The 12,570-nt window shown below is 45.0% G+C and overlaps 1 protein-coding gene and 1 non-coding gene across 2 annotated transcripts in view; both read left to right on the top strand.

Moving 5' to 3' along the window:
* Ikzf3 (IKAROS family zinc finger 3) overlaps nucleotides 1-12,570 on the top strand; it is a 99,152-nt gene that overhangs the window by 48,588 nt on the left and 37,994 nt on the right. Inside the window, exons 4-6 of the mRNA XM_045159550.1 lie at nucleotides 213-473; nucleotides 2,434-2,601; nucleotides 6,414-6,530. Of these exons, the coding sequence (XP_045015485.1) occupies nucleotides 213-473; nucleotides 2,434-2,601; nucleotides 6,414-6,530 (546 nt within the window). The remainder of the gene's footprint in view (nucleotides 1-212; nucleotides 474-2,433; nucleotides 2,602-6,413; nucleotides 6,531-12,570) is intronic.
* Nucleotides 4,468-4,629, top strand: LOC123463619. The gene has a single exon (XR_006639028.1). It is a non-coding gene; the product is annotated as a U1 spliceosomal RNA (small nuclear RNA).

The following is a 12,570-nucleotide window of genomic DNA, read 5'->3' as shown; positions in this document are numbered from 1 at the left end:
GTGTATTTTGCTGAGTTTATTTTGGTCTTCCCCCCCCAGGCTGTTTTGGCGTGGTACCTACGCCGCCATCTTCTCCTGCTTTTTATATGTACAACATTTCATTATGTGAGCTTCATCTGAGGTAACTGTCAGTCGTGGGTCTCTGCCTTCCAAGCTGTTTCCACAGCTCAGAATACCGTCATCATTCATTTCTTTCATTAACTTCCCTGCAGAAGACTCAATGAAAGTGAAGGATGAATACAGTGGGAGAGAGGAGGCTGTCTTGAAGCCCGAGCCCATGGGGAATGCAGAAGAGCCTGAAATTCCTTACAGCTATGCAAGAGACTATAATGAATATGAAAGCATTAAGCTGGAGAGGCCCGGAGTCCCTTATGACAGCAGCCGACCAGCCAGTGGGAAGATGAACTGCGACGTGTGTGGATTGTCCTGCATTAGCTTCAACGTCTTAATGGTCCATAAGCGGAGCCACACTGGTAAAGTCTCCTTTGTCCACTCTGAGAACTGTCCCCGTGCAGCTATGTGAGGCATGGTGCTGAACTGGAGTCTTTGGAGTCCTCCATTGTTCTTGGCGAAGATTCTGATGTATCTAGCCCTCTCTGCACTGCCATTTACCCAATGATTTTTGTTTCTGCTTCACTATTGGGCCAACACATTGCAAATGCCCTGGATTTTAAACAGGCGAGGAATTTAAAAAAATTAAAAAGGGGGAATGGAGGCTGGAGAGATGGCTTGGCAGTTAAGGTGTTTGCCTGCAAAGCCTAAGGACCCAGGTTCGATTCCCCAGTACCCACGTAAGCCAGAAACACATGACGGTGCCTGCATCTGGAGTTTGTTTGCAGTGGCTAGAGGCCCTGGTGTGCCCATTCTCTGTCTATTTCTCTTCTCTATCTCTCCCTGCTTGCAAATAAATAAATTAAAAATTGAAAAGCGGGAGATGGGAGGTTGCTCAGGGGTTAAGACACTTGCCTACAAAGCCTTCCCATGTAAAGCCATATGCACAAATTGACACATGCATCTGAAGTTTACTTACAGTGGCTTGCCCATATTCATTCTCTCTCTCTTCTTGGAAAAAAATTAATTAAAATAAAATAAAAATACAAAGACTGTAAAGCCGAGTGTGGTAATGCACACCTTTAGTCCTAACACTATGAGTTCAAGGCCATCCTGGAGCTACAGAGTGAGCTCCAAGTCAGCCTAGACTAAAATGAGACCCTGGCTGAGAGTGGGGATTGGGGGAGACTGTAGATAGCACAGTTTTGTATGTTAGAAAAATACTTTCTCTTCAGCTAGCAAGTAGGACTGAATGGTGTGATTTTCTTCTTAGATGTCTTTCATGTATTTTTAATAAAAGCAAATGTCCTTAGTATATTGGGTTTGAATTTGGCAGATGAAAGGATACCATTCTTATTTTTATTTTTTTTTAATTGTTAACTTATTTACTTGAGACAGAGAGAGAGATGGAGAAAGAGAGAGACAAAGAGAATGGGTACACCAGGGTCTCCAGCCACTGCAAATGAACTCCAGATGCATGTGCCCCTGTGCATCTGGCTCACATGGGTCCTGTGGGAATCGAACCTGGGTCCTTTGGCTTTGCAGGCAAGCACCTTAACCACTAAGCTATCCCTCCAGCCCAGTATACCATTCTTTTAAAGAATATTTTTATTTATTTATTTGAGAGAGAATGGTGGGAAGGGCATACCAAGGCCTCTTGCCACTGCAAACAAATTCCAGACACTTGTGCCACTTTGTGCATGTGGCTTTACATGGGTACTGTGAAATTAAACCCAGCCTGCAGGCTTTTGCAAGCCAGTGCTTTACCCCACTGAGTCATCTCTCCAGCCCAAGGATATCATTTTCATTGCCAGTTTTAAGGGATATATTTTCAGGAAGTAATAAACAGGAAGCCCAAAGGAAGGCAGATGAACAATTTCTGTGCCAAAGGAGTCCATCTGATATGGAGACTAAAAAGAAGCATTCAGGGCCCCTAACATCTTACTGAGTCTTGAATCTAAGCTGGGCATGGTGACTCACACCTGTAATCACAATACTTGAGAGGCTGAGGCAGGAGGATCACCATGAGTTTCAGACCAGTCTAGACTACAGATCCCTGTCTCAAAGCCCTGACTTGAACCTGTGAGTGTGTTTGCAAAGGAATGTCAAGAGTATAAAACCCTGTAGAAAGCTCCCCTAGAGTTCTCTTATTCCTTTGACCCCATTCAAGGCAAGATGATACCTAGAATAGCTTCACTAGGCGGGAGGTTTTCTCTTTGGGAGGAAGATTCTATGAGTAAAGTCTTATCCTTGGTCTTGCAGTGCAGCTCCCCACTGTAGGCAAAACCATCCAGAAGATGGACATTTGCCATAGGATCTAATCTGTGCATATGTTTTCCCACATGCTTGGTGACCAGAAATCTCTCTCTATCCTTTCTGAAGGTGAACGCCCATTCCAGTGTAATCAATGTGGGGCATCTTTTACTCAGAAAGGTAACCTCCTCCGCCACATTAAGCTGCATACAGGGGAAAAACCTTTCAAGTGTCACCTCTGCAACTATGCGTGCCAAAGGAGAGATGCGCTCACGGGTCACCTTAGGACACATTCTGGTAAGTGAGGGGCACTGGCGGTCTACATTTCCGCAGCGACTGTGGAAAACAGAAAAGAGTTAAGTGTGGAGGCTCAAATCTGTCACTCCCGTTCTGCAGGGTTGCAATAGCACAGACCTCTAGGGCTAATTGCATTCCAATGAAGGCATTAATTGCTCTCCGTCTGCCTCACTGGAGACCATCTCCTCGGCATCTTTGTGCCTGGAGAACAACAGGCAAGACGAGCCTGCCTGTGAAAACGCCTTTGCAATATTCGTGAGGAAATTATAGCTATGGTGTATTTCATTATAAATTTTATTTAAAAATTATTTTTCAAACATACACAGACATACATTTTCCATTCAAAAGACAGCACAAACGAAATGATGGACAGTTTATAAATGAGAAAAAAATGTAAGCCAGATATAAACTGTTTAGGATTTTTTTGGGCCATTTTGGATAAATCTCTTGCTTTCTTTCATCATCATCTTCTTCTTTTTTTGAGATAGCATCTTACTATCCTGGAAGTCCATGTAGACCAGGCTAACCTTAAACTGGCAGTAATCCTCCTGCCTCTGCCTCCCAAGTGCTGGGATTTTAGGCGTGCATCACCTCACCGTCCCCTGGGCTAAATCTCTTCAGCCCGGCCCTCCCCTTAACCACCCTGTTTACTGCTAATCCCTGCAAGAAGGGCAGCAGCAAGAGGGCCTAGAAAGCCATGCACTCTCCTGATGTCTTCAGTCCTTTTCTGTGTGTGTTTTGTTTTTGTTTTCCAAGGTACAGTCTCACTCTAGTCCAGACTGACCTGGAATTCACTATATAGTCTCAGGGTGGCCTCGAACTTATGGTGATCCTCCTACCTCTGCCTCCCGAGTGTTGGGATTACAGGCGTGCACCACCACGCCTGGTTTCAGTCCTTCTTTTGAATGCACACACACACACACACACACACACACACACACACACAAATTAACATTTAGAATTCCCCTCTTAGAAAAATGAGGCTAGGCTTATTTTCAAATTGGGACCTCATGTTCTTGATGTTATCTGACAAAATTTTAATTTTTTTTAAAAAAGGGTTGTTTTTATGTCATTCCACATTGCTGCTATGGCTGAAACCCAGCCCCACTCTCAAAACCAATCACAATTCAGAGACTAAGATTAAAGAAGTCAATGCCAGCAAAACCCACGGCAGAACATATGAGGCAGAGAGAGTTTTTTCCTTTATAGTTCATTTGTCAACGTAATGAATTAGGGATGAGCTTGGGTCCAAAAAAAAAGTGAAAATGAAAATGCTTCCACTGCCTATTATGAAACAAAAAAACAACAATAATGAGCATTTTAAGACAGATTCTAGAGAACCCCAGTTTATGCAGACACTTAACATTTTTAGCCACAGCAAACCATTTTATTTTAGTTTGGAATTTCATAAGAGTTTTTGAATGCTTTAGTTCCCAACACCTCTGTTTTCAAGAGTAAGTAGAATTAGAAAATAAAACATTTTGGGGCTGGAAAGATGGCTGAGTGGTTAAAGGCACGTGCTTTCAAAGCCTGACAGCCTGCGTTTGATTCACCAGTGCCCATGTAAAACTAGTGGCATGTGCCTCTGGAGCAGGTTTGCAGTAGCAAGAGGTCCCATCTTCGTTCTCTCACTCTCTGTTTCTTCCTCCCTCTCTCTTAAATAAATAAGTATTTTTAAAAGAAAATAAAACAAGCCAGGCATGATGGTGCATGCCTTTAATCCCAGCACTAGGGAGGCAGAGGTAGGAGGAGTGCCATGAGTTCAAGGCCACCCTGAGACTCCTCTGTGAATTCCAGGTCAGGCTGGGCTAGAGTGAGACCCTACCTCAAAAAAACCAAAAAAAAAAAAAAAAAAAAATAGATTTCATACTTACCTAGCAGGGAGATGCCATGATCACGAAGGTGCTTTTCCCAGGGCAAGGCTTGTCCATTGCACTCTGGATGTGCTGACCCCTGCGATTTCCCCAAATGTGGGAAACTCGACTGCATAATTTGTGGTAGTGGGGGCTGCGTTCATGCTTTCCCCAAAGGAATAAAAGAAAGAAAGAAAGAAAACATTTCAAAGTGCTGAGGAGATGGCTCAGCAGTCAAAAAAGTTTTGCTTACAAAACCTGCTGCCCTACAGTTCAGTTCCCCAACACTCACATAAAGTCAGATGCCCAAAGTGGTGCATGCATCTGGAATTTGTTTGCAATGAAAGAGGCCCTACTGCATAAATAAATAAAAATACTTTAAAAATATAATTTCAGGGCTGGAGGGATGGCTTAGCGGTTAAGCGCTTGCCTGTGAAGCCTAAGGACCCTGGTTCGAGGCTCGGTTCCCCAGGTCCCACGTTAGCCAGATGCACAAGGGGCGCACGCGTCTGGAGTTTGTTTGCAGAGGCTGGAAGCCCTGGCATGCCCATTCTCTCTCTCTCCCTCTCTCTGTCTTTCTATCTGTGTCTGTCGCTCTCAAATAAATAAATAAATAAATAATTTTAAAAATATAATTTCAGACACTGGGTGTGGTGGCGCACGCCTTTAATCCCAGTACTTGGGAGGCAGAGGTAGGAGGATCACTCTGAGTTCAAGGCCAGCTTGAAAGTACATAGTGAATTCCAGGACAACCTGGGCTAGAGTGAAACCCTACCCCCCCCAAAAAATAAAAAGAAAAATCATTTCACGGCTGGGATGTGGCTCTGTGGTAGAGTTCTTGCCCTACATACCCAAGGACCTGGGTTTGATTCCTACCATCACAAAAAGAAAGAAAATTAAATTTTCAGTCCTGAATACTCTGAAAAAATTTTAAGATATATTTTATCAACAAATAAGAAAAACTAACCTTGCAAAGAGAATTTAAATTATTGCTCACATATAGGTAAACTTATGAGGAAAGTTTTGCTTCATCTTGGAAATTTAGTTCAGGTCATTTTTGCAGTTCATCCTTAATTTTGTTGTTGTTGTTTTGAGGTAGGTTCTTGCTCTCACCCAGGCTGACCTGGGATTCACTTTGTAGTCTCAGGGTGGCCTCGAACTCAGAGCAATCCCCCTACCTCTTCCTCCCAAGTGCTGGTATTAAAGGCTTGGGCCACCACACCTGGCTCTTAATTCTATTATTAAAAAAATATTCTTTTTATCTCTTTTTTAAAATATGTATTGAGGGGGCTGGAGAGATGACTCGGTGGCTAAGGCACTTGCCTACAAATATTTATTGGTGTATTTATTTGCAAGGAAAAGAGAGAGAGAGAGAAGGAGACAGAGAGAATGGGTGTGGCAGAGCCTCTAAGCTACCGTAAGTGCCACTTTGTGCATCTGGCTTTAAGTGAATACTGGAGAATTAAACCCAGGTCGTTAGGCTTTGCAGGCAAGTGCCTTACCCACTGAGAAATCTTTGCAGCCCCCACTCCCGCGCCCCCAAATATTTCTAAACTAGCTCAATTTTTATTGTTTTAGGCCAGGCTTGGTTATAGCCACTTGACAAGAGCGAGATACACTTGGGGATGGGGAGTGGTTCAGTGGTGAAAGGTGCTTGCTACCAAAGCCTGTGGCCCAGGATTCACTTCTCAAGCACCCATAAACTGGGCGCAAAAAGTGGCACACGTGCCTGGCATTCGTTTGCAGCTGCAGTGGTTCCTGGTGCATTCGCATACACACACACACACACACACACACACACACACGGGCAAATCAATACATTTTTAAAAAAAGGAAAACAGATTCAGGAGCGTGCAAACACTCCGGCTTCAGTCAGCAGTCTCATTCCTAGAGAGCAGTTTCCATAGAAACCCAACACGCCATGGGTAGGATGCTAACTCTCCCTTGCTCTCTCTGCAGTGGAGAAACCGTACAAGTGCGAGTTCTGCGGAAGGAGTTACAAGCAGAGGAGCTCCCTGGAGGAGCACAAGGAGCGCTGCCGCACGTTCTTTCAGAGCTCTGACCTGGGCGACTCTGGTGAGTTCCACACTGCTGCTTCTGCTGCCCTTCGAGGTGCGGGGTTATGACATCAATGAAACCCTGCCCTCGTGGAGTTTGATGGGGACAGATTAGAAACAAAACAAACAAACAAGCAAAAGCAAACTAGGTATGGGAAGGTGGTAAGGTAGCAAGTGCTGTGGGGGAAATGCAGCTGGTATTGAGGGTGAGGATGAGTCAGGGATCGCTTCAACAAGGTCACATTCTAATGGACCCAAAGGCATAGGAAGGAGCCGCCGAGGGAACAGCAAATGCAAAGGCCCTGAGGCTCTAAACTTGAAATAGTGTCACCTGTGCGGTTGGAACAGAATGAGTAAAGGGACATGAAGCCAGAGAGGGAAAGGGAAGCTAGACCTTATCAGGCCTGGTAGGCCATGTTTTTGGCTTTGACCCTGAGTGCAACTGAAAATCGTTTTTTGTTGTTGTTGTTTGTTTTGTTTTTGTTTTTTTGAGGTAGGGTCTCACTCTGGCCCAGGCTGACCTGGAATTCACTACGTAGTCTCAGGGTAGCCTCGAACTCACGGTGATCCTCCTAACCATGCCTCCCAAGTTCTGGGATTAAAGGCGTGTGCCACCACGCCTGGCTTGTTTTGATTTTTGAGGTAGGGTCTTGCTCTAGCTCAGGCTGACCTGGAATTCACTCTTTATTCTCAAGGTGGCCTCGAATTCACAATGACCTTCCTACCTTAGTTTCCTAAGTGCTGTGATTAATGGCGTGCACCACTATACTGACTTTACTAATTCTTTTTTTTTTTTTTTTTGGTTTTTTGAGGTAGGGTCTTACTCCAGCCCAGGCTGACCTGGAATTCACTATGGAGTCTCAGGGTGGCCTCGAACTCATGGCAGTCCTCCTACCTCTGCCTCCCGAGTGCTGGGATTAAAGGCATGCGCCACCACGCCTGGCTATCTTTTTTTTTTTTAATGTATAATTTTTTTTAATTTTTTTTTTGTTCATTATTTATTTATTTATTTGAGAGCAACAGACATAGAGAGAAAGACAGATAGAGGGAGAGAGAGAGAATGGGCGCGCCGGGGCTTCCAGCCACTGCAAACGAACTCCAGACGCGTGCGCCCCCTTGTGCATCTGGCTAACGTGGGACCTGGGGAATCGAGCCTCAAACCGGGGTCCTTAGGCTTCACAGGCAAGCGCTTAACCACTAAGCCATCTCTCCAGCCCTAATGTATAATTTTTTTATTGACAACTTCTAAATTTAAAGATGATAAGCCACGATAATTCCCTCCCTTCCCCCACATTCCCCTTCACAACTCCACTCTCCATCATATCCTCTCCCTCTCTCCATTGGTCTCTCTTATTTTTTTTAAATTTTTAAATTTTTTATTAACAACTTCCATGATTATAAAAAATACCCCATGGTAATACCCTCCCTCCCCCCACTTACCCCTTTGAAACTCCATTCTCCATCATACCCCCTCCCCATCTCAATCAGTCTCTCTTTTACTTTTGATGTCATGATCTTTTCCTCCTCTTATGATGGACTTATGCAGGTAGTGTCAGGCACTGTGAGGTCATGGATATCCAGGCCATTTTGTGTCTAGAGGAGCATGTTGTACGGAGTCCTATCCTTCCTTTGGCTCTTACATTCTTTCCGCCACCTCTTCCGCATTAGACCCTGGGTCTCTCTTATTTTGATGTCATCCTCTTTTCCTCCTACTATGAAGGTCTTTTGAAGGTATTGTTTGGCTCTGCAAGGTCATGGATATTGAGGCTAATTTCTGTATGAACAGTTGGATTGTAAGGAGTTGTACCCTTCCTTTGGCTTGTACATTCTTTTTTTTTAATCTTTTTTTAGTTATGGACATACTCTATGTAAACAGCACATGTTGGTACCATCTTTACCCTCATTCCTGCTCCCCTCCAAAGGGACCCTCCTCATCGGGGATGCCAATTATCTCCATAGGGATTGTGGGTTGTGCGTTGTGAGGGAAGCCATCGGTTATGGGGAAGAGGCAATGTCTCTGTGCATAATGCCCCAACCATCTTTCTGCCCCCTCTTCCACGAATTTCCCTGAGCCATGTTGGGTTCCTTTTAGGTCTGCTTCAGTGACTCTTACATTCTTTCCACCACCTTTTCCACAATAGACCCTGAGCCTTGGAGGGTGTGATAGAGATGTTTCAGTGTTAGACACTCCTCTGTCACTTCTCAGCACTATGTTGCCTTTTGGGTCATCCCAGTGGTCACCGCATCTGAGAAGAGAAGCTTCGCTAACCAAAAGTGAGAATAGCATTAATATATGAGTATGAACATTAAGTGTATTGCTTTCAGGGAAATTTGGTGAGAGTAATTTATGCATTTATCCAAACAAGAGCAGGCTTTATACCCCTAAGGCTCATGATCTCCCCTGCCATAGGCTTTTGATTAGCTTTTCAGTACTAGGCATGCATTCCTTCCCATAGAGCAGGCCTCCAGTCCAATTAGAGAGCAGTTGGTTTCCCCCAGGGCAGATATGCCACTATTGCACCCCATTTGGTCATTTGGGCTGTCTGGCCAAACTTGAGTGTCCACTGTTTTCACCACTGATGACTTCTGTCTCCCATAGACCTGCATGCAGTGCAGTTTTTTCCAGCTTTCAGTCAGCTGGTCGACAGGAAGAAGGTCTTCAGCTCAGCCCCCGCTTGATTTCTTAGTGACCTTGCTGCTGGCTTTACTTATTTTCGAGAATAGATTGTGTTGGGAGCAAGATTAGATATCGGGGAGTCCAGTTAGGAGGTCATTGTGTCTTGGTAGTGGCACTTGTGGCTGGGTGCCTGGCTCGCCGGGAGTGTAGGGTGCGTGGTACTCCGTGTTGTGGACTGGGGTAGGGGTGGTGAGAAGCGTTCTGATTCTTATATACGGCTTTTAGAGATCTTAACTTATTTATTTATTTGCCAGGAAAGAGAGATGGAGAGTGAGCACAGGCACTCCAGGGCCTCTTGCCACTGCAACCGAGCTCCGGATGCACGTGTCACTTTGTGCATCAGGCTTTACATGGGCACTGGGGAATCAAACCTGGGACATCAGGCTTTGATAGCAAGCACCTTTAACCACCGAGCACCTTCCCCAGTCCCTTATGTACGTTTTTTAAATTTATTTATTTATTTATTTATTTATTTTCGGTTTTTCAAGGTAGGGTCTCACTCTGGCCCAGACTGACCTGGAATTAACTCTGTCATCTCAGGGTGCCCTTGAACTCACAGCGATCCTCCTACCTCTGCCTCCCGAGTGCTGGGATTAAAGGCATGCGCCACCACCCCGGCTTATGTACGTTTTAAAGGTAGAGACAACAGGGCTTTCAGCAGGCTGGTGTGAGGTGTGAGGAAGAATGGCACTGGCAGAGACATGGCAAAGAATGAGGGCACAGCAGGGTGGGGGTGGCAAGGGGAAAACTGGACAAAAACTGCGAGGAGGCTGGAGAGATGGGTCCGTGGTTAAGGCAGTTGCCTGCAAAGCCTAGTGACCTGAGTTTGATTCCCCGGTACCCACGTAAAGTCAGATGCACAACGGCACATGCATCCGAAATTTGTTTACAGCAGCTAGAGGCCCTGTCATGCCCATTCTCTCTCTCTCATCTCCTATCTCTCTCTGCTTGGAAATAAATAAACAAACAAATAAATAGTTAAAAAAAAAACTGCAAGGATTTTCTTTGCACAGAGCCCAAAAGTCATGTCCTCATCTCTTCATGCAATTTACAATGTTGCTTGTGTTGGCTTTTGGGGGGGTGGGGTTCCTATTTTATCTGGCAATTTGAATTATATTCCTCCTGGCCATTAATCCAAACACTGAATGCCATTTCTTGTATCACCTGTGGTTTTATTTCCCGTTCGTGTTTGAGTTGAGATGGCCTGAAGTGGCTTTGTGTGTGGCATCTCTGGCTCTCAGCCCTTGTCCTGTCCAGCTGGCCCTCAGTCTTGTTCTTCAGTTCAGGGGTGAAGAATGTTTCCTTTGGTTCTGTGAGCCAAATGCTTATTCCAGATGGAAAGAAACTCTCGTGGGATTTGGTGTTTGATAGTAGTAGTTGAAACAGCCTAAAGCAGAAAGATTGCCAAGTACGAAAGAAATAATGTAAAAGTTATGAAAATGGAGTGGAAACCATGAGTATTTAAACTGTCCCTCTGCTGAGTGGGAGGAAGCTTTTGTTTTAGATAAAGCCTATTTTTTGGTTTTAGGAGTTGGCCAACTGAATTCCGTTGGTTTGCACTGGCTTCCGCTTTTTATCCTGATGGCATCTTGGGTTTTATCAAGGAGCTGGATTTCCTCCTTATTTCTAACGAGAGATGTTTAAAAAACAACAACACTGGGGCTGGAGAGATGGCTTAGTGGTTACAGCGCACACCTGTGAAGCCTAGGAACCCAGGTTCTATTCTCCAGGCGTCATGTAAGCCAGATGCGCATGATGGTACATGCATCTGGAGCTCATTTGCAGCGGCTAGAGGCCCTGGCATGCCCATCCTCATTCTCTACCTGCCCCCCCCCTTCTCTGTCTGTAATAAATAAATAAAATAAAATCTTAAAAAAAAAACCTGAAGCCAGGCGTGGTGGCGCACGCCTTTAATCCCAGCACTCAGGAGGCAGAGGTAGGAGGATCACTGTGAGTTCAAGGCCAGCCTGAGACTCCATAGTGAATTCCAGGTCAGCCTGGGCTCGAGTGAGACCCTACCTTGAAAAAACAAAACAAAAAAAAGTTATTCAACCATCACCACTATCTCTGTTTCGAAGGTCTCACCACTCGCAAAAGAGGCTCCATGTCCACATGTCGTCATTCCCTCCCCCAGCCCCTAGTCACACTAATGTACTTTTTTAATATTTTTTTAAAATATTTTTTTAAATTTTTTATTTATTTGAGAGCGACAGACACAGAGAGAAAGACAGATAGAGGGAGAGAGAGAGAATGGGCGCGCCAGGGCTTCCAGCCTCTGTAAACGAACTCCAGACGCGTGCGCCCCCTTGTGCATCTGGCTAACGTGGAACCTGGGGAACCGAGCCTCAAACCGGGGTCCTTAGGCTTCACAGGCAAGCGCTTAACCGCTAAGCCATCTCTCCAACCCTGATGTACTTTTTGTCTCTGTGAAGTTGACTATGGTAGACATGTCACATACATAGAATCATATCATTTGAAGCTTTTTATGTCTGGCTTCTTCCACTAAACTTGATGTTTTTGGTGTGCATGTATGTGTGTATATAGTATGTGTACATGTCCATGTGTATGTTCATGAGTGTGAGTATGGTGCACGCATGCCACAGCACATATGTGGAGCCAGTGGACAACTTCTGGATGTCAGTCCTGTCCTTCCGCCTGGCCTGAGGCCGTCTCTTGTAGTTACTGTGCTCTGTTCACCGTGCTTGCCGCCCCTGAGCGTCTTCTGTCTCCACCTCCCTTCTCGCTGGGTGTGCTGGGATTACAGACCCACACGACAGTGGCTCCTTCTGTGGGGTTCTGAGGACCTGAACTCAGGTCCTCACAGTTCTGTAGCGAGTGCTTTATCCACCGATCCATCTCCTCAGCCCAAATCATGATGTATTCGAGATTCTCCAGAGATGAAGCATCATGTATCGGTGTTTTGTTCCTTTGTGTGGCTGAATGTTAGTCCACTGTATGGATTTACCACATTCCTTTCATCCATTCATCAGCCCGTACATATTTGGATTTTCTCCACTTGGAGGCACGGTAAGCTATATATTTTAAGTGGCTATAACTTAGCAAATTAGCTAAAGGACTATAATACATGCTCGTGCATACATGTGTATCTTGATTCTCCTGGAAATGGGGTGGGAGGGCATCAGCAAATTATGTTCTATATGCAATAAGTTCATGATGATTGGCTTTGAAGCTAAGTCACCATTCTACTTCCCATCTCCACACTAGTGTAGGAATTTGAAATTAGAAAAACCATCAAAAGAAACATCACAGGGCTGGATAGATGGCTTAGCAGTTAAGGCACTTACTTGCAAAGCCTAAGAACTCATGTTCACATCTCCACGTCCCACACAGCCAGATGCACAGTGATGCAGGCACACAAGGT

Source organism: Jaculus jaculus, chromosome 9, assembly GCF_020740685.1.
Source record: "Jaculus jaculus isolate mJacJac1 chromosome 9, mJacJac1.mat.Y.cur, whole genome shotgun sequence".
Lineage (NCBI taxonomy): Eukaryota > Metazoa > Chordata > Mammalia > Rodentia > Dipodidae > Jaculus > Jaculus jaculus.
The sequence above is the reverse complement of the archived record's forward strand: the minus strand, read 5'-3'. Positions and strand labels throughout refer to the sequence as shown.